General features: G+C 39.9%; 1 protein-coding gene across 9 annotated transcripts in view; it reads right to left on the bottom strand.

Moving 5' to 3' along the window:
* The window catches only part of SPATA31F3 (SPATA31 subfamily F member 3), a 102,991-nt gene that overhangs the window by 47,803 nt on the left and 33,560 nt on the right, over nucleotides 1-21,628 (bottom strand). For 3 of the 9 annotated variants that reach the window (XM_070375709.1, XM_070375708.1, XM_070375712.1), the window contains exon 2: nucleotides 14,531-14,675. The exons of 3 other annotated variants lie outside the window; for them this stretch is intronic. Coding sequence is in view for 2 of the 6 variants with exons in the window: in XM_070375706.1 (XP_070231807.1) it covers nucleotides 21,238-21,310 (73 nt within the window). In the remaining 4 variants the exon portion in view is untranslated. Of the gene's footprint in view, nucleotides 1-14,530; nucleotides 14,676-21,237; nucleotides 21,553-21,628 lie in introns of those variants that run through there. 3 more of the 9 variants (XM_070375706.1, XM_070375705.1, XM_070375710.1) reach the window with 3 other exon arrangements.

Raw genomic sequence — 21,628 nt, 5'->3', positions numbered from 1 at the left:
AGTCCATGGGGTCACAAAGAGTCAGACACAACTTAGCAACTGAAAAACAACAACAAATGATACATTAGCACAACATGCTGTAATTACTAATGTACCTGAATGCACGGGTATATTAAGATTTTATGAGCCCTGAAGCTTATGCAATCTGGTTCTGTGTGTGAGAGGGCATATTTAGGGAAAACAATTACTAATCTAATATTGCTGTATCCTTTCCAGGGCCTTCCATTTCTATACCTCCCACTCTATAGTCATACTCTATGCCAGTTACAGAGTCCTTTCTCCCAAGTCTATTATCTTTGTTTACTGCTTGCTCATGAAGGCCAGTACAGAACAAGAATCTTGCCTAGGAGCTCTATCTACCTGTCCTCTCTCAGGAATGACAATGCCCAGGAGCTTGCTCTTGAGCTAGTGGATCACTAATTATAACACTTCATTCCAATTCTTACATGCTTTACAGGAAATAGGAATCATCTCCAAGCACCACTCACTGGCTCTCCAGAGGCTTCCAGACACTTCAATTCGTTTTCAGTCTATTCTCATCAGGCACAGGACCTTTTAAAGCAGATTAAGAACCTGTACAAGAGTGTTCCCAACAATCACCAAAGAACTTCAAAACTGTTTACAATAGGGGCTGTCACATGTACAAAGAGCAGACTCAGAGTCCAGACTTAGAAAAATTCTTTCTAGCTTCCTCACTCAGTTTATATAAGACTTTAAGTCTACCTAAATCTGCAAGCTTCTTGGTCAAAAATCACTTTGTCTGCTTCCTCTAGAAGTATATATCCTATTGATATTTATTATATATATATATATATATATATATATACACACACACACACACACACATATATATTTCTGAGCTGCCCCAAATCAGAGAATCAAAAAATTTTAGAGTAATAAGGGGCGAGAGAGTAAAATATATATATATATATATTAATGTCTATTTATTTTTGGTTGTGCTGGGTCTTCATTGCTATGCGCGGACTTTCTCTAGTTGGGGCAAACAGGGGCTTCTCATTTTGGTGGCATCGCTTGTTGAGGAACATGGGCTCTATAGCACTGGCTCAGTAGTTGCGGCACACAGGCTTAGTTGCTCCATAGCGGGTGGAAACTTCCTGGACCAGGGATCGAATCTGTGTCCCCTGCATTGCCAGTCAGATTTTCAACCACTGGACCACCAGGGAAGCCCCTCAAAATATGTATTTTCATATATATATTATGTGCAAGCTCTTGTGAGGAATACAAAGATAAAATATGATACCAGTTCTCAAAGAACATATAAAAAAGTATTTCCATGGCCAGATTTTTTCTTACGTGTATTGTTATTTTTTTTCCCTCCTTTCTCCAGGTCTGAACTGGATTTTAAACCAGTTTCACTAATAAGTTACATGCTTCTGGCACAAATTAGAAGTAAATGCAGGAAAAAAAAAAAAAGCATACTTATCAACTAATCAGGTCAGGAAGCAACAGTTAGAACTGGACATGGAACAACAGACTGGTTCCAAATAGGAAAAGGCTGTATGTTGTCACCCTGCTTATTTAACTGATATGCAGAGTACATCATGAGAAACGCTGGGCTGGAAGAAGCATAAGCTGGAATCAAGATTGCTGGGAGAAATATCAATAACCTCAGATATGCAGATGACACCACCCTTATGGCAGAAAGTGAAGAAGAACTAAAGAGCCTCTTGATGAAAGTGAAAGAGGAGAGTGAAAAAGTTGGCTTAAAGCTCAACACTCAGAAAACTAAGATCATGGCATCCGGTCCCACCACTTCATGGCAAACAGATGGGGAAACAGTGGCTGACTTTATTTTTCTGGGCTCCAAAATCACTGCAGATGGTGACTGCAGCCATGAAATTAAAAGACACTTACTCCTTGGAAGGAAAGTTATGACCAACCTAGACAGCATATTAAAAAGCAGAGACATTACTTTGCCAACAAAGGTCTGTCTAGTCAAGGCTATGGTTTTTCCAGTGGTCATGTATGGATGTGAGAGTTGGACTATAAAGAAAGCTGAGTGCAGAAGAATTGATGATTTTGAACTGTGGTGTTGGAGAAGACTCTTGAAAGTCCCTTGGACTTCAAGGAGATCCAACCAGTTCATCCTAAAGGAGATCAGTCCTGGGTGTTCACTGAAAGGACTGATGTTGAAGCTGAAACTCCAATACTTTGGCCACCTGATGCGAAGAGCTAACTCATTTGAAAAGACCCTGATGCTGGGAAAAACTGAAAGCAGGAGGAGAAGGGGACGACAGAGGATGAGATGGTTGGATGGCATCACCAACTCAATAGACATGGGTTTGGGTGGACTCTGGGAGTTGGTGATGGACAGGGAGGCCTGGCATGCTGCAGTTCATGGGGTTGCAAAGAGTTGGACACAACTGAACGACTGAACTGAACTGAACTATCAACTAATCTCCTAAATATTCAGACATACTCAAAGAGAGAAAACTGCCTTTTTAATATCTTAGAAACAGGCCACTCATCCTAGAAATTAGCTAAATTTCATTTGCTGGAAACTAAGCAACTGAGCTGTAAGGAATGACCAAGGGTTTCTGTGGGCTTCCATGGCCTTAGCAGATCTGCATAACTGATGAGTCCAACACTGCAAATAATTCAGTTTTGAGGCAAATAAAGAATTTCAGAGCATAAAAAATATCTACCAAATATTTATGTTTGTGCCTTTGAAACACTGAGAATAAAACATGGTCTGTGTCCTTAAGAAACTCATGGTCTAGTAAGAGATGCAGAAATCCAGCAATTAATGAGATTAGAAAATAGCAGAAATGATGACAGGAATAAGCACAGGGTACTACGTAAACCCAAAGGAAAAGTATTAACCTAACTGATGTGAAGGATATAATATCTGGCCTAACTTTTAAAATAAGGTTAAGTTTTAGACAGCAAAACTGTGAGACAAGATAAGGCAGCATGCATACAGCAGTCAGGCTAACAATCAACAGAAAACAACTTTGGCTGATTTAATTAGAAGAGGAGTCTGTTGAAAAAATACTATGTAGTTCAGCAAATCCCTGGAAAGACTGATGATCCTAGATTTAAAAACAGATAGAGGTGGAGAAGGAAATGGCAGCCCACTCTAGTATTCTTGCCGGGAAATCCCATGGAGAGAGGAGCCTAGCAGGTGGATGTAAAAGAGTCAGACATGACTTAGGGACTAAACAACAACAAAAACAATAGTGTTTAGCAGAATAAAGCTTTAATAACAACAGAAAAAAAAAACAAACAAACAGAGGGCTTCCCTGGTGACTCAGTGGTGAAGAATCCACCTGCCAAATGCAGGAGACACAGGTTCCCTGCCTGATCCAGGAAGATCCCACATGCCATTGAGCAACTAAGCCCGTATGCCACAACTACTGAGCCTGTGCTCTAGAGCCCGGGAGCCACAACTACCAAGCCCATGTGCTGCAACTACTGAAACCTGCAAAACCTAGAGTCTGTACTCCGCAACAAGAGAAGCCAGTGCACTGCAACTAGAGAGTAGCCCCCGCTCGCCACAACTAAGAGAAAAGCCTGAGCAGCAAGGAAGACCCAGCACAGCCAAAAATAAATAGATTTTTTTGATTAAAAAAAAATTCCAGCATTAACCCATTAAATAAGAAAACAGATGAAAACAAAAGGATACTTCACAGAGTAAACATAGCCAAAATCACACCATAACCAGTCCAATGAAGAGGCTGGTGCTGCTGTCATTGAACCCTGGATGCTTCAGCTAAAATTGCCAATGCTGCTGTACTGAAAACTATATACTGGAAATGGTCAGTGGATGCTAGTACTGGATACTGGATGTCCAGCTAAGCATTGGTTGCCCCATTGGCAAAGTTCAAGACTCATAAAACTGGTGATTCCTAAACCACAGGAAGGAGGTTTCAATGCCAATTATTAAAAAAGAGTCACTATAGGACTTCCCTATAGTGGATAAGAATCCTACTGTCAATGAAAGGGACATGGGTTTGATCTCTGGTCCAGGAAGATTCCACGTGCCTTGGAGCAACTAAACCCCTGTGCCACAACTCCTGATCCCTTGCTCTGGAGCCTGTGATCCACAACAAGAGAAGCCACCAAAATGAGAAGCCCATTCACCGCAACCAAGACTTGTCCCAGCTCATCACAACTAGAGAAAGCCCATGCAAAGCAACACAGATCCAGTGCAGCCAAAAATAAAATAAACAAATAAATAAAATTTTTAAAAAAGAGTCACTACAGCAGCATTCTAAGGAGATGAGAAGGCAAGAGAAAAGGCACAGGTAAATGCTTGTACTGGAAAAGAATGATCCTAAATCAACACCCTAAGTTTTAAACTCAAGAAAATAGAAAACAATGAGCAAACTAAATCCAAAGCTAGCACAAGAAAGGAAATAAGGGACATAATAGAAATCAATAAAATAGAAAACAATGAAGCAAATCAATAAAATCAAAAGAACAGAACTGATAAACTATCAAGTAGATTCACCAAAAAGAGGTAAGGAGAACAAATTTCTAAAGTAGAAATAAAAGAGACATCATCAGCAACCTTAGAGAAATTAAAAGAATTATAAAGGAATGTTATAAACAACTTCATGACAATAACTTGGACAATTTATACAAAACACACAAATTCCTAGTAAGATACATATTGTAAAAAAATAACTCAAGAGGAAATGGAAAGTCCAAATGGATCCATATCAAGTAAAGAAATTGAATAAATAATTTAAAATCTCTCAACAAATAAAATCCAAGGCCCAGATAAACTTTCAAATGTGAATTCTATCAAAATTTAAAGAATAAATAATATCAATCTTTCCCAAACTCTTCAGAAAATAGTAGAGGAAAGATCACATCCCAACTCATTCTGTTAACTCAGCATTATCATGACAGAAATACTGGACAAAGACATCAAAAGAAAAACAAATCATAAACCAACTTTCCTCATGAATATAAATATAAAAATTCTCAACAAAATAACAGGCAACTGAATTCAGCAAAATATAAAAAGGATTAAAAACCATGATCAGGTGGGATTTATCTCAGAAATATGAGATTTATTTAATACATAAAGTTAATTAATGTAATATCCATCATTACAAGGAAGCCAGGCTTCCTTGCTGGCTCAGATGGTAAAGAATCTGCCTGCAATGCAGGAGACCTGGATTCGATCCCTGAGAATGGAAGATCTCCTGGAGAAGGGAATGACTACCCACTCCAGTATTCTTGCCTGGAAAATTCCATGGACAGGCAGGCTACAGTCCATGGGATCACAAACAGTTGAAGAGTTGGACACGACTGAGCAACTAACACACACACACACACACACACCATTAACTGAATAAAGGACAAAAAACTACATGATCTCCTTAACAGACACAGAAAGAACATTTAACAAACTCCAAACAATTCATGAAAAAAAATTTCAACAAACTAAGAAGAGATGAGAATTTCCAGCCATGAAATTAAAAGATGCTTGCTTCTTGGAAGGAAAGCTATGACAAACCTAGACAGTGTATTAAAAAGCAGAGACATCACTTTGCCAACAAAGGTCCATATAGTCAAAGCTATGGTTTTTCCAGTAGCCATGTACAGATGTGAGAGTTGGACCATAAATAAGGCTGAGTGCTGAAGAATTGATGCTTTCGAATTATGGTGTTGGAGAAGACTCTTCAGAGTCCCTTGGACTTCAAGATCAAACCAGTCAATTCTAAAGGAAATCAATCCTGAATATTCATTGGAAGGACTGAGGCTGAAGGTGAAGCTCCAGTATTTTGGCCACCTGATGCAAAAATCTGACTTACTGGAAAAGATCCTGATGCTGGGAAAGATTGAAGGCAAGAAGAGAAGGGGGCAACAGGGGATGAGATGGTTGGACAGCATTATCAACTCAATGGACATGAGTTTGAGCAAAATCAGGGGACAGTGAGGGACAGGGAAGCCTGGCATGCTGCAGTCCATGGGGTCACAAAGAGTCGGACACTACCTAACAACTAAACACCAACAACAATAAATGTCAGTTTTCCAAGGGGCGAAGTGGTAAAGAATCTGCCTGCCAATGCAGGAGATACAAGAGACACAGATTCAATCCCTGGGTCTGGAAATGGCAACCCACTCTAGTATTCTTGCTGGAAAACTCCATGGACAGAGAATTGACAGAAGAACCTGGAGGGTCTACAGTCCATGAGGTTGCAAAGAGTCAGACGCGAATGAGCACACACAGCACACAGGATAAATGGCATCTATGAAAAACCCATGGATAACATCGTCTTTATGGAGACTATGAAATATTGAATAATTTTCTCCTAAAAATCAAGAGCAAGGAAATGTCTGCTCCCACCACTTCTGTTCAACATTGCACTGATGATTCTAGCCACTGCAACAAGGAACAAAAAGAAATAAAAGGCATGTATATCGGGAAGGAAGATGTAAAACAGTCTTCATTCCCTAATAACATGATGTTGTATGTTAAAAAACCATGGAATAAAAAAAAAAAAAACCACACACACATATAAAAACTCATATATAGAACTAATTAGTTCAGAAGGTCACCAGATTCAAGATTATATAAAAATCATTTGTGTTTTTAAATACCAGCAAGGAGTAATCCAAAAATTAAAAACACAATTATTAGGATTAAACAAAATAAATACAAGAGCTATATACAGGAAACTACAAAATACTTCTGAGATAAAAATCTAAATAAATGGAGAGACATTTCATGTTCACAGAAGACTAAATATTATTATATATCAATTCTCTCTAAATCTATGGATTCAATGCAATTCCTTTTAAAACACAAGCTGTCTTGTTTCAGAAACTGACAAATTGATACTAAATTTTATATGGAAATTCAAAGGACAGAATAAACAAAACATACTGAAAGAGAACAAACTTAAATTTTCTAATTTCAAAACTTAACATAAAGCAACAGTAATTGAAATAGCATGATACTGGCATGACAGTGACATAGATCAATAAAACAGAACTGAGAGTCTAGAAATATATCCTTACACATAGAGCCAACTTATTTTTGACAAAGGTACCAAAGCAATGTAATGAAGAATAAACTGTCTTTTCAACAAATGGTGCTGGGACAATTGGATAGCTGGAAAATTGGAAAAGATGAGTTAATATCCTTGCCTCACATAATACACAAAAATTCAACTTGGACCACAGACCTAAATAAACAAGGTAAAGCTATAAAATTTATAGGAGAAAACCTTCATAACCATGGATCAGGTAAAAAGTTCCTAAAACATAAGCATACCATAACAACACCAAAAATATAATTCAGAAGAGAAAATATTGCTAAAGTGGACTTAATCAAAATTCAAAAGTTATACAATAAAAGTTAAGCAATAAAACAAGGAAGAGACAAGCCACAGTCTGACAGAAAATATCTGTAAATTAGATGCCTGATAAAGGACCTGTATCCAGAATATATAAAGAATTCAATAAGAGGACAACACAATTTTAAAATGGGCAAAAGATTTTGTTTTACATTTTAGAAGATGTATATATATGGCCAATAACTACATGAAAGAATTCTCAACATCTTTAGTAATTAGGAAAATTAAAGTTAAAACCACAATAAGACACCACTTACCATCTATTAAAATGTCTATAGTCAAAAAGACAACAAAAAGTGTTGGAGAATATGCAGATAAAGTGGAATCCTCAAACATTGCTGGGGAGAATGGTATAGCCACCTAAGAAAAGAGTTTGCAGTTTCTTTAAAACTTAAAAATAAATATATCCTGGGGTGCAAGTCGCTCAGTCGTGTCCGACTCTTTGCAACTCAATGGAATATAGAGCCCATGGAATTCTCCAGGCCAGAATACTGGAGTGGATAGCCATTCCCTTCTCCAGGGGATCTTCCTAACCCAGCGATCGAACCCAGGTATCTTATGTATCTTGCTGCTGCTGCTAAGTCGCTTCTTATGTTCTAGTAATTCCACTCCTAGGTATCTATCTAGGAGAAATGAAAATATATGTCTACACAAAGACTGTATGTAAATGTTCATAGCAGCATTATATTCATAATAGCCAAAACCCTGAAATAAACCAACTTCCATTTGCTGGTGAATAGTTAAACAAAAAATAGGGTATATGCAATTGATTACTAGAAAATAAAAAGGAAAGAAGTGATATGTTACAACATGCATGAACCTCCAAAACATGCTAAATTTAAAAAGCCAAGTATAAAACGTCATATATTACATAATTACATTATATCAATTCTATTATATCAAATGTTCAGAAAAGGTAACAGACAGAAGGCAGATTTGTAGTTGACTGGGGGTAGTAAATCAGATTGATTATATTCTTTGCAGCCAAAGATGGAGCAGCTCTAAACAGTCAGCAAAAAGAAGACTGGGAGCTGACTGTGGCTCAGATCATGAACTCCTTATTGCCAAATTCAGACTTAAATTGAAGAAAGTGGGGGAAACCACTAGACCATTCAGGTATGGCCTAAATCAACTCCCTTAAGATTATTCAGTGGAAGTGAGAAATAGACTTAAGGGACTAGATCTGATAGACAGAGTACCTGATGAACTATGGACAGAAGTTCGTGACATTGTACAGGAGGATCAAGACCATCCCCAAGAAAAAGAAAACAAAAAAAGAAAAATGGCTGTCTGAGGAGGCCTTACAAATAGCTGTGAAAAGAAGAGAAGCAAAAAGCAAAGGAGAAAAGGAAAGATATACCCATTTGAATGCAGAGTTCCAAAGAATAGCAAGGAGAAATAAGAAAGCCTTCCTAAGTGATCAGTGCAAAAAAATAGAGGAAAATAATAGAATGGGAAAGACTAGAGATCTCTTCAAGAAAATTAGAGCTATCAAGGGAACATTTCATGCAAAGATGGGCTCAACAAAGAACAGAAATGGTATGGATCTAACAGAAGCAGAAGATATTAAGAAGAGGTGGCAAGAATACACAGAAGACGTGTACAAAAAAGATCTCCACAACCCAGATAATCACAAAGGTGTGATCACTCACCTAGAGCCAGATATCCTGGAATGTGAAGTCGTGGGTTTTAGGAAGCATCACCATGAACAAAGCTAGTGGAGGTGATGGAATTCCAGTTGAGCTATTTCAAATCCTGAAAGATGATGTGGTGAAAGTGCTGCACAATATGACAGCAAATTTGGAAAACTCAGCAGTGGCCACAGGAAAGGAAAAGGTCAGTTTTCACTCCAATTCCAAAGAATGCTCAAACTACCACACAATTGCACTCATCTCACATGCTAGTAAAGTAATGCTCAAAATTCTCCAAGCCAGGCTTCAGCAATATGTGAACCGTGAACTTCCAGATGTTCAAGCTGCTTTTAGAAAAGGAAGAGGAACCACAGATCAAATTGCCAACATCTGCTGGATCATCAAAAAAGCAAGAGAGTTCCAGAAAAACATCTATTTCTGCTTTATTGACTATGCCAAAGCCTTTGACTGTGTGGATCACAATAAACCGTGGAAAATTCTTCAAGAGATGGGAATACCAGACCACCTGACCTGCCTCTTGAGAAACCTGTATGGAGGTCAGGAAGCAACAATTAGAACTGGACATGAAACAACAGACTGGTTCCAAATAGGAAAAGGAGTACGTCAAGGCTGTATATCGTCACCCTGCTTACTTAATTTATATGCAGAGTACATCATGAGAAACGCTGGGCTGAAAGAAGCACAAGCTGGGATCAAGACTGCCGGGAGAAATATCAATAACCTCAGATACGCAGATGATACCACCCTTATGGCAGAAAGTGAAGAAGAGCTAAAGAGCCTCTTGATGAAAGTGAAAGAGGAGAAAGAAAAGTTGGCTTAAAGCTCAACACTCAGAAAACTAAGATCAGGGCATCTGGTCCGGTCATTTCACGGCAAATAGATGGGGAAACAGTGGCTGACTTTATTTTTCCGGGCTCCAAAATCACTGCAGATGGTGACTGCAGCCATGAAATTAAAAGGCGCTTACTCTTTGGAAGGAAAGTTATGACCAACCTAGACAGCATATTAAAAACCAGAGACATTACTTTGTCAACAAAGATCCATCTAGTCAAGGCTATGGTTTTTCCAGTAGTCATGTATGGATGTGAGAGTTGAACTATAAAGAAAGCTGAGCGCAGAATTGATGCTTTTGAACTGTGGTGTTGGAGAAGACCCTTGAGAGTCCCTTGGACTACAAGCAGATCCAACCAGTCCATCCTAAAGGAGATCAGTCCTGGGTGTTCACTGAAAGGACTGATGTTGAGGCTGAAACTCCAATACTTTGGCCACCTGATGCGAAGAGCTGACTCATTTGAAAAGACCCTGATGCTGGCAAAGATTGAGGGCAGGAGGAGAAGGGGACGACAGAGGACGAGATGGTTGGATGGCATAACCAACTCAATGCACATGAGTTTCTGTAAACTCTGGGAGTTGGTGATAGACAGGGAGGCCTGGCGTGCTGTGGTTCATGAAGTCACAAAGAGTCGGACACGACTGAGCAGCTGAACTGAACTGGGGGTGGTAACTTCAAACTGGCAGGAGGGATCTTTCTGTGGTGGTAAAACTATTCTAAAATTGAACTCTGGTGGTGGTTATACAAAACTACAATTCAAAATCATTTAATCATACACTTAAGTAAATTCTATGGTATTCAAATTCCCAATAAAGATGTTAAAAACAATTGCAGAATGATTGAGTACAGAACATAAGGAAATGCTAATGCTAAGTCACTTCAGTCGTGTCCGACTCTGTGTGACCCCATAGACGGCAGCCCACCAGGCTTCCCCGTCCCTGGGATTCTCCAGGCAAGAACACTGGAGTGGGTTGCCATTTCCTTCTCCAATGCATGAAAGTGAAAAGAGAAAGTGAAGTCGCTCAGTCGTGTCCGACTCTTAGCGACCCCATGGACTGCAGCCTACCAGGCTCCTCCGTCCATGGGATTTTCCAGGCAAGAGTACTGGAGTGGGGTGCCACTGCCTTCTCCGGAACATAAGGAAAGGAAGAGACCTAAATCCACACATCAACAATTATGTTCAATATAAGTTGTATAAACACATCACTGAACAAAAGACTTTGTCAGATTGGATAAAAATAGTAACCAACTGCCCTGGTGGCTCAGATGGTAAAGAATCTGCCTACTATGCGGGAGACCTGGGTTCGATCCCTGGGTTGGGAAGAACCCCTGGAGAAAGAAATGGCAACTCACTCCAGTATTCTTGCCTGGAAATCCCCACGGACAGAGGAACCAGGCAGGGCTTCAGTACATGGGGTCACAAAGAGTCGGACACAGACTAAGTGACTAAGCTCGCACATATGCTATCTATAAGAAATCCACTTTAAATAATAAGATATACATAAATAAAAAGTTAAAAGATGAAAATATAAATACCATGGAAACGCTAATCAAAACAAAACGAAAGTAGTGACTTCCCTGGTGGTTCAGTGGTTAAGTGTCAACGCAGGGAACACGAGTTCTACAGGGTCACTCGTTTGATTCCTGATCCAGGAACTAACATCCCATATGCCATAGGGCAACTAAGCCTCTGCACCACAACTACTGAGTCCATATTCCACAACTACTTAAGTCCATACAACCCAGAGCCTGTGCTGCACACACAAAAGAAGATACTGCAGTAAGAAGCCCACACACTGCAACTAGAGAGTAGCCCCCACTCGCCACAACTAAAGAAAGCCCATGAACTGCAACGAAGACCCAGAGCAACCAAAAATAAATAAATAAATAAAAATTTTAAGTTAAAAAAAATTGTACCTATAAAAAGAAAACTAATGTGGCTATACTAATGTCACATAAAGTAAACCTCAGAACAAGGACCACTACCACGAATAAAGAGCTACATTTCATAATGATAAAAGAGTTAATTCACAAAGGCAGCATCACAATGCTAAATGTATATGCACTAACAACTGGTACTCAAAATACACAAAGCAAAAAGTAGTATTGCTAAGCTGCTAAGTCACTTCAGTCGTGTCCGACTCTGTGCGACCCCATAAACGGCAGCCCACCAGGCTCCCCCGTCCCTGGGATTCTCCAGGCAAGAACACTGGAGTGGGTTGCCATTTCCTTCTCCAATGCATGAAAGTGAAAAGTGAAAGTGAAGTCACTCAGTCGTGTCCGACTCTTAGCGACCCCATGGACTGCAGCCCACCAGGCTCCTCCGCCCATGGGATTTTCCAGGCAAGAGTCCTGGAGTGGGGTGCCATTGCCTTCTCCAAAAAACTAGTATTACTAAAAGTCAAATTCACAAGTAAACACTACTCTCTCAGTAATCAATAGAACAAGCAAATAGAAAATCACAGAGATATAAAAGACCTGAACAATACTGTCAACCAATTTGACCTAACTGACATTCATAGAGTACCTCAGCTAACAAAATTCTTTTAAAGTATCCATGAAAGATTCACCAAGGTAGACCATATTTCTAGGCCATAAAATAAAAGTTAATGAATCTAAAAGCTATGAAGTCATACAGAATATATTCTTGAACCATAATGAAATATAATAGAAATCAATGACAGAAAGACACAGAGGGATATCCTAAGATAATTGGAAACTAAAGATACTACAAATAACCCATGTACCACAGCCTAAGTCTTTTTTTTTTTTTTTTAACAGTGTCAGACTTTATTTTTTGGGGCTCCAAAATCACTGCAGATGGTGACTGCAGCCATGAAATTAAAAGACGCTTACTCCTTGGAAGGAAAGTTATGACCAACCTAGATAGCATATTCAAAAGCAGAGACATTACTTTGCCAACAAAGGTCCGTCTAGTCAGGGCTATGGTTTTTCCTGTGGTCATGTATGGATGTGAAAGTTGGACTGTGAAGAGGCACAGCCTAAGTCTTAAGAGAAATGACAAAATATTTTTTAATTGAATGAAAATGAAAATATGACATATTAAAGTTTGGGGATATTTATATTAGTAAAAAAGAATGTTCTGAAATCAGATATTGGTAAGCATTGTACGACACTGTGAATATACTGAAAACCACTGAATTATATAAAGAGGTTGAATTTTATGGTATGTGAGTTATATCTCAATTTAAAAACATTGAAGACAGAAGAAAGATCTCAGACAAAACTTTTAAGATTCCACCTTTAAACTAAAAAAAAGAAAAACAAACCAAATCCAAAGAAAACAAAAGGAAGAAAATAGTAAAAATAAGATTCAAGTTTGATAAAATTACAAATAGAAAAACAATAGAGAAAATCGGTTAAAACAAAAGTTGATTTTTTGAAATGATTAATAAAATTGACAAATCTCTAGACAAACTGACCAAAGGGATTAAAAAAAACAACAAAACAAACTCCCATTATCTGGAATAAAACAAGGGACACCACTACAGGAACTACAGATGTTAAAAAGGATAAGGAAATATTATGAACAATCTGCCCATTGTATTAGTTTTCTATGTTCTTTAACAAACTACCATAAGCATAGTGGTTTAAAATAACACATTTATTATCTCACATTTTTCAAAGTCCCCACATGGTTTAGCAACATGTTATATTTAGGGTCTCAAGAGGCTGCAATCAAGGTGTTGGTTGGGCTGTGTTTTCAAATGGAGGTTTGACTGGTTAACAGGTAGAATAATGATCTCTGAAATACACCAACCTAATTCTGGGATCCTAATCCCTAGAATCTGTAAATAGGTTATCTTACATGCAAAGCTTAAACTTCTTATCCTTATTCATCAGAGGCCCAACAGAATGAAAACCACAATCACAGAAAACTAATCAAACTGATCACATAGACGACAGCCTTGTCTAACTCAATGAAACTATTAGCCATGCCATGTAGGGCCACCCAAGACAGACAAGTCATGGTGGAGAGTTCTGACAAAATGTGGTCCACTGGAGAAGGGAATGGCAAACCACTTCAGTATTCTTGCCCTGAGAACCCCATGAACAGTATGAAAAGGCAAAAAGATGGGACACTGAAAGATGAATTCCCCAGGTCAGCCCAATATGTTCCTGGAGATCAGTGGAGAAATAGCACCAGAAAGAACGAAAAGATGGAGCCAAAGCAAAAACAACACCCAGTTGTGAATGTGACTGGTGATGGAAGTAAAGTCCAATGCTGTAAAGAGCAACACTGCATATGAACCTGGAATGTTAGGTCCATGAATCAAGGCAAATTGAAAGTGGTCAAACAGGAGATGACAAGAGTGAACATCGAAATTTTAGGAATCAGTGAACTAAAATGGACTGGAATGGGTGAATGTAACTCAGATGACCATTATATCTACTACTGCGGGCAAGAATCCCTTAGAAGAAAAAAGGTAGCCATCATAGTCAACAAAAGAATCCAAAATGCAGTAGTTGGATGCAATCTCAAAAACAACAGAATAATCTCTGGTCATTTCCAAGGCTACCCGTTCAATATTGCAGTAATCCAAGTCTCGGCCCTGACCAGTAATGCTATAGAAGCTGATGTTGAACGGTTCTTTGAAGACCTACGAGACGTTCTAAAACGAACACCCCCAAAATATATCCTTTTCATTATAGGGGGATGGATGCAAAAGTAGGAACTCAAGACATACCTGGAGTAACAGGCAAATTTGGCCTTGGAGTATACAATGAAGCAGTTAAATAAGCAGGGTGATGATACACAGCCTTGATGTACTCCTTTTCCTATTTGGAATCAGTCCATTGTTCCATGTTCAGTTCTAATTGTTGCTTCCTGATCTGCATAATTAAGAACAGAAATGGTATGGATCCAACAGAAGCAGAAGATATTAAGAAGAGGTGGCAAGAACATACACAAGAACTATACAAAAAGATCTTCATGACCCAGATAACCATGATGGTGTGATCACTCACCTAGAGCCAGACATCCTGGATTGTGAAGTCAAGTGGGCCTTAGAAAGCACTACAAACAAAGCTAGTGGAAGTGATGGAAATCCAGTTGAGCAATTACAAATCCTAAAAGATGATGCTGTGAAAGTGCTTCACTCAATATGCCAGTAAATTTGGAAAACTCAGCAGTGGCCACAAGACTGGAAAATGTCAGTTTTCATTTCAATCCCAAAGAAAGGCAATGCCAAAAAATGTTCAAACTACCACATAATTGCACTCAAAATTCTCCAAGCCAGGCTTCAACAGTACATGAACTGAGATCTTAAAGATATTCAGGCTGGATTTAGAAAAGGCAGAGGAACCAAAGATCAAATTTCCAACATTCGTTGAATCATTGAAAAAGCATGAGAGTTCCAGAAAAACATCTACTTCTGCTTTATTGACTATGCCAAAGCCTTTGACTGTGTGGATCACAACAACTATGGAAAATTCTTAAAGAGATGGCAATACCAGACCCCCTGATCTGCCTCCTGAGAAATCTGTATGCAGGTCAAGAAGCAACAGTTAGAACTGGACACGGAACAACAGACTGGTTCCAAATCAGGAATGGAGTATGTCAAGGCTGTATATTGTCACCTTACTTAATTTAACTTATATGCAGAGCACATCATGAGAAATGCTGGGCTGGATGAAGCAAAAGCTGGAATCAAGATTTCTGGGAGAAATATCAATAACCTCAGATATGCAGATGACACCACCCTTATGTCAGAAAGTGAAGAAGAACTAAAGAGCCCCTTGATGAAAGTGAAAGAGAAGAGTGAAAAAGTTGGTTTAAAACTCCACATTTAGAAAACTTAGATCATGGCATCTGGTCCCATCACGTCATGGCAAATAATGGAAACAGTGAGAGACTTTATTTTCTTGGGCTCAAAAATCACTATAGTTGGTGACTGCAGCCATGAAATTAAAAGATGCTTGCTCCTTGGAAGAAAAGCTATGACCAACCTAGATAGCATATTAAAGAGCAGAGACATTACTTTGCCAACAAAGGTCCATTTAGTCAAAGATATGGTTTTTCCAGTAGTCATGTATGGATGTGAGAGTTGGACTATAAAGAAAGCTGAGCACAGAAGAATTGATGCTTTTGAACTGCGGTGTTGGAGAAGACCCTTGAGAGTCCCTTGGACTGCAAGGATATCCAACAAGTCCATCCTAAAGGAAATCAGTCCTGAGTATTCATTGGAAGGACTGATGTTGAAGCTAAAACACCAATACTTTGGCTACCTCATGTGAAGAACTGATTCATCTGAAAAGACCCTGATGCTGGGAAAGATTGAAGGTGGAGGACAAGGGGAGAGCAGTGGATGAGATGGTTGGATGGCATCACCAACTCGATGGACATGAGTTTGAGTAATTTCCAGGAGTTGGTGATGGACCGGGAAGCCTGGCGCGTGCTGCAGTCCACAGGGTCGCAAAGAGCTGGACAAGACTGAGTGACTGAACTGAACTGAACGTGCAAAGCAGCTTTGCAGGTGTGATTAAATTAAGGGTCTTAAACTGGAGATTATACTGGATTATCTGGGTTGGCCCAATGTAATCACAAAGGTCTATATAAGAGAAAAAGGCATGCAGGTGAGTTAGAGAAGGAGCTGTGACAATGAAATAAGAAGTCAGAATAATGCAGTATGAGAAAGAATTGTCTAGCCATTGCTGGTTTTGAAGACGAAGGAAGAAGCCAGAAGCCAAAGGATATACATGGCCTCCAGAAGCTGGAAAAGGCAAGGAATGGATTCTTCCCCATATCCTTCAGAAGGAATATAGCCCTGCTGACCTCGATGTTTAGCCCCACAAGATTCATTTTGGATTCATCCTCAGAATTATGAGATAATAAATTTGTATTGTTTCAAGCCACTGAGTTTGTAAAAATCTGATACAGCAATAGAAGACTAATACCATCAAGGAAAAGCATACTCCCTAAGTCAGACAAAGACAGATATCATATGATATCGCTTATTTGTAGAATCTTAAAAAAAAATGGTATAAATTTACAAAACAGAAATATAGTCACAGATGTAGAAAAAAAACTTATGGTTACCAAGAGGGAAATGAGGGGGAGGATAAATTGAGAGACTGGGATTGACACATACATACTACTACACATAAAATAGATAACTAATAAGAACTAACCTTATAGCACAGGGAACTCTACTCAATACTCTGTAGTGACCTATATGGGAGTAGAATCTAAAAAAGAGTGGATATATGTATACCTATAACTGATTCACTTTGCTGTACAGCAGAAACTAACACAACATTGTAAACCAACTAGATTCCAATAAAAATTAGTTAAAAAAAAAAAGAATACACTTCCAAGCTCACTCAGACTATTGGCAAAATTTATTTCCTGTGGGTATAAGGCTGAAGGCCCTGAATTCTTGCTGGCTATTGGCTGGAGGCTATCCTCAGCTCCTAGAGGCTTCCTTAAAATGATAAAGAACTTCTACACAAAACCTACAATTAACATACTTAATGCTGAATAACAAATCACTGCAGATGGTGACTGTAGCCATGAATTAAAAGACTCTTGCTCCTTGGAAGAAAAGCTATGACAAACCTAGACAGCATAATAAAAAGCAGAGACATTATTTTTGTCAACAAAGGCCCATCTAGTCAAAGCTACGGCTTTTAGAGTAGTCATGTATGGATGTGAGAGTTGGACCATGAAGAAGGCTGAGTGCTGAAGAATTGATGCTTTTGAACTGTGGTGTTGGAGGAGATTCTTGAAGAGATCTTGGAGGGGATTCTTGCAGTCCCCTTGGACTACAAGGAGATCAGTCGTGAAAAAAAAACAAAAAATACAAGGAGATCAAACCAATCAATCCTAAAGGAAATCAACCTTGACTATTCATTGGAAGGACTGATGCTGAAACTGAAGCTCCAATACTTTGGCCACCTGATGCAAAGAGCCAACTCATTGGAAAAGACCCTGATGCTGAGAAAGGCAGAAGGCAGGAGGAAAAGGGGGCGACAGAGGATGAGATGGTTGGATGGCATCACCAAGTCAATAACATGAGTTTGAGCAAGCTCCAGGAGATGGTGAAGGACCAGGAAACCTGGCATGCTGCAGTCTGTGGGTTGCAAAGAGTCAGACACTACTGAGCAACTAACAACAACCCTCTTCCACTGGAAGTCACCAACAGGATATAGAAAGGACAAAAATTGTTCAGTGGCATTCTCATCACTTCCTCCTCTCCCACCAGTCTCTTTAATATTCCAACAGGTTTTTATCTACAACTAAGGAGAAATTACCCTTATTCTCATGTTTATATTTCAAAATTTCATTTAAACTAATGACAAGGTCATATGCACTCTCACCCAGTCCCTTATCTAAAAGACAGTACCTCTAAATGCGTGGGGTGGTCTTTAACATGCTACTTCCTGCTCAAAAACTTATAGGTATTTCCTATTACCTAACACATTAAAGCATCTGAGTATTTTGAGTTCCTTCCTTATCAAATAGCCCCTTTCCGACTTTTGCAACTCTTTATTTATTAAACATTTGCTGAACATACAGTGATCTCTACTTTCTAGATAATAACATGAATATGATGACCGTATTTGTCAATCTCATTGACAAGAACTTGTGGCCATAATGGAATCAAATATTTGAAATCATACCATCCCAGAATACTTGCGGCATATGTTTGCCATAATTAAAGGATATCTCACATACTCACATAAAGTTAAAACACCATCTCTATCTTGCAAGAGTAGGTCTGTGTGGTACAGGCTACTCCACAGCAACCTCTGACCCTGCTCAGAGTCCTGGCTGCCTCTAGACCTACCTTGTTCAATCCCACCTTGCTTTCCTTTTGCTATTCCTTTGACCTTGAAAATCTTACCTTGTGCATCGTCATTCTATCCTGTGCCCCCCACTTCAGAGATAAGGTAAACATCTTCAAAATGTTTGTGCTCACCAATGTGCTCTCCTTTCTCTAAATAAGTCTTGCAACATAACAAAAAGTTGTCTCTTCCGAGTATGAGAACTTTGCATGTAATTGTTCTCCTTTTTTTTTCCTTTCTACATGTAATTTTCTTTTAAAAATAAAGGAATTTTATAAACTTTTATACTGTCTGTAATACTTTAATATCAACAGTAAGTTAAATGAAAATTATGAGTTTTCCAGGGGGCACTAGTGGTAAAGAACCCACCTGCCAACGCAGGAGACATAAGAAATGAGGGCTCCATCCCAGGGTTGGGAAGATCCCCTGGAGAAAGAAATGGCAACCCACTTCAGTATTCTTGCCTAGAGAATCCCATGGACAGAGGAGCCTGGCAGGCTACAGTCCATAAGATCTCAAAGAGTCGGACAGGACTGAAGTAACTGAAGGAAATACACAAGTGTTTTCCTTAACCCAAGCACCTCCATTCACAAGGTAATCTGTCCCGCTAATCCTTGGAACTTTCACTGCATTTCATTCCTCTACTGAGCACATCTCATTTTTTGTTTTGCATGATGGTTCTCTGTCAATTATCTGTTTCCTCTGTGAGATCACATCTCCTTGAAAGAAAGAACTGTGTCTTACTCTAATTTACACCCCTTCTAGTTCTCAGCTTGAGACACTTTTTTTCTTAAATGAAGGAAGGAATGAACCAACAAAGATTTATATAGTGATACTATTACAGCCTCATCTTCCATTTAAGCCTGTCGAACTGCCTAGAAATAAAACACTTACTGAAAACTGTTCAGAGAACCCTATCTGTGAAATCACTATTACAGTGTAATTCTAAAGAAGGCTTGGGACCCCTAGACTATATGTAAAGCTCTCTTCTCTTTCATGTTACCAAGCAAAAAAAAAAGAGAAACAAGTACTAATTTTAGAATTCTGTATATTAATGATTAGCAGCCAGTTCTTTCTTAGTGGCAGTACAGCTAAATGGTTAGGAATTTGGGGTCTGATGTCAGAATACCTGGATTTCAATCTCACTTCTACCACATATTAGCTATGGGACCTTAAGAAAGTTATTTAACATATTTGTGCCTCATTTTCATCACCAGTAAAAGGTAGAAACAATACAGAATCTCAAAGGGATGGTGTGAAAATTAATGATTTAATATATTTAAAGAGTTTAGAATAGTATCTGGCACTTTGCTGAAAAGTCATAGCAATATGTAGCCCTTTCTTAACTTTTTACTTTATACTGGAGTATGGTTTTTCCCGTGGTCATGTATGGATGGGAGAGTTGGACTGTGAAGAAGGCTGAGCACCGAAGAATGGATGCTTTGGAACTGTGGTGTTGGAGAAGACTCTTGAGAGTCCCTTGGACTGCAAGGAGATCCAACCAGTCCATTCTGAAGGAGATCAGCCCTGGGATTTCTTTGGAAGGAATGATGCTAAAGCTGAAACTCCAGTACTTTGGCCACCTCATGCGAAGAGTTGACTCATTGGAAAAGACTCTGATGCTGGGAGGGATTGGGGGCAGGAGGAGAAGGGGACGACAGAGGATGAGATGGCTGGATGGCATCACTGACTCGATGGATGTGAGTCTGAGTGAATTCCGGGAGTTGGTGATGGACAGGGAGGCCTGGCCTGCTGCGATTCATGGGGTCGCAAAGAGTCGGGCAAAGAGTCGGACAAGACTGAGCGACTGATCTGATCTGATGGTTGATTAACAATGATGTGTTAGTTTCAGGTGTACTGCGAAGTGATCCATTTATACATGTATCCTTTTTCAAGTTCTTTTCCCATTTAGGTTGTTACATAATATTGAGCAGAGTTGCCTGTGCTCTACAGTAGGTCCTTGTTGGTTACCCACTTTAAATATTTATCTTATATTCCCTATTGGTAAGTTTCATGACATTAAGAACAAACTGAATTCTTTTTTGGAGGGTCTCCTACAGTACATAACAGAACGAAACAAACACTAGATGTTCAAAAAACGTTAATTGTATTTGAGACGTAGGGAGTGAATGCACAAGAAAATGAACGTAGGTAAAAATGTAAACACAATTTAGATAAAAAGTTTTGGCGTTTCATTTGCATATTTTCAGTTATTTCTCTACAATTAGTGCTAGGGGCTTTATGACTCGGTTTTTTCCTTGCCCGCTTCAGAGAGTGGTGTTTGGTGAAGCACGTCAGAACTGCTGGCCTCCTGACAAGCTGTCTATTCAAACAGTCTGAGGTATGAGGTTGCTGCAGCAAAAACTGGGTTACATTAAAGTACATTACTTTGCTGCTGGAAATGAAAGGCCAATAATCTCAGGAAACAGCTCACTGAGAGTTGGGCCAGTCGAGCACTTTGTGAAAGCTCATTTGGACCCTTCGCCATAGGGTACTGCGAAGGTGAGTGCCCTGATGCCAGGGGTCGTGGGCTCGGAGACCTGAATGGGCAGCTGCCCTCGGCAGGAAAGATAGAGCCCGGCGAGGCCGCTGGTTGAGTCATTCTCACCTCCCCAGGCAGGTGCGGGCGGCAGGACGCTTCGGCTTAGCCACTGCGCGGGCGGGACTGGGAGCGGCCGCATTCCCCGCGGAGCCCCCTCCCGGGCCGCCTTCTCCGACGGGCACTGACCTTGCCGCGGGCGTCCGGGCTGCCGCAGTCCGGGCGCCGCAGAGTCTGGCGCTGGTGGAGGGCGAACACTGGCACCCGGACCCACGGCTCGTCGGGTCGGGCTGAGGAACCCAGGTGGAGCCGCGGCCCTCCCGCCATCCCTCGGCGCCTCATTCCCGCGCGCGGTCGCCGGCTGAGGCGCGAGGGCCGCGCGTCTCAGCGCCGGAGGGCGGGGCGGGGCGCGCGCCCCTCAGCCCGCGGAGGTCGTCTCGCGCGGGCGCACGCGCCGCAG

The sequence above is a fragment of the Bos mutus genome, chromosome 8 (genome assembly GCF_027580195.1).
Source record: "Bos mutus isolate GX-2022 chromosome 8, NWIPB_WYAK_1.1, whole genome shotgun sequence".
Taxonomy (NCBI): Eukaryota; Metazoa; Chordata; class Mammalia; order Artiodactyla; family Bovidae; genus Bos; species Bos mutus.
Note: the sequence above shows the minus strand (reverse complement) of the source record. Positions and strands in the feature narration are given on the sequence as shown.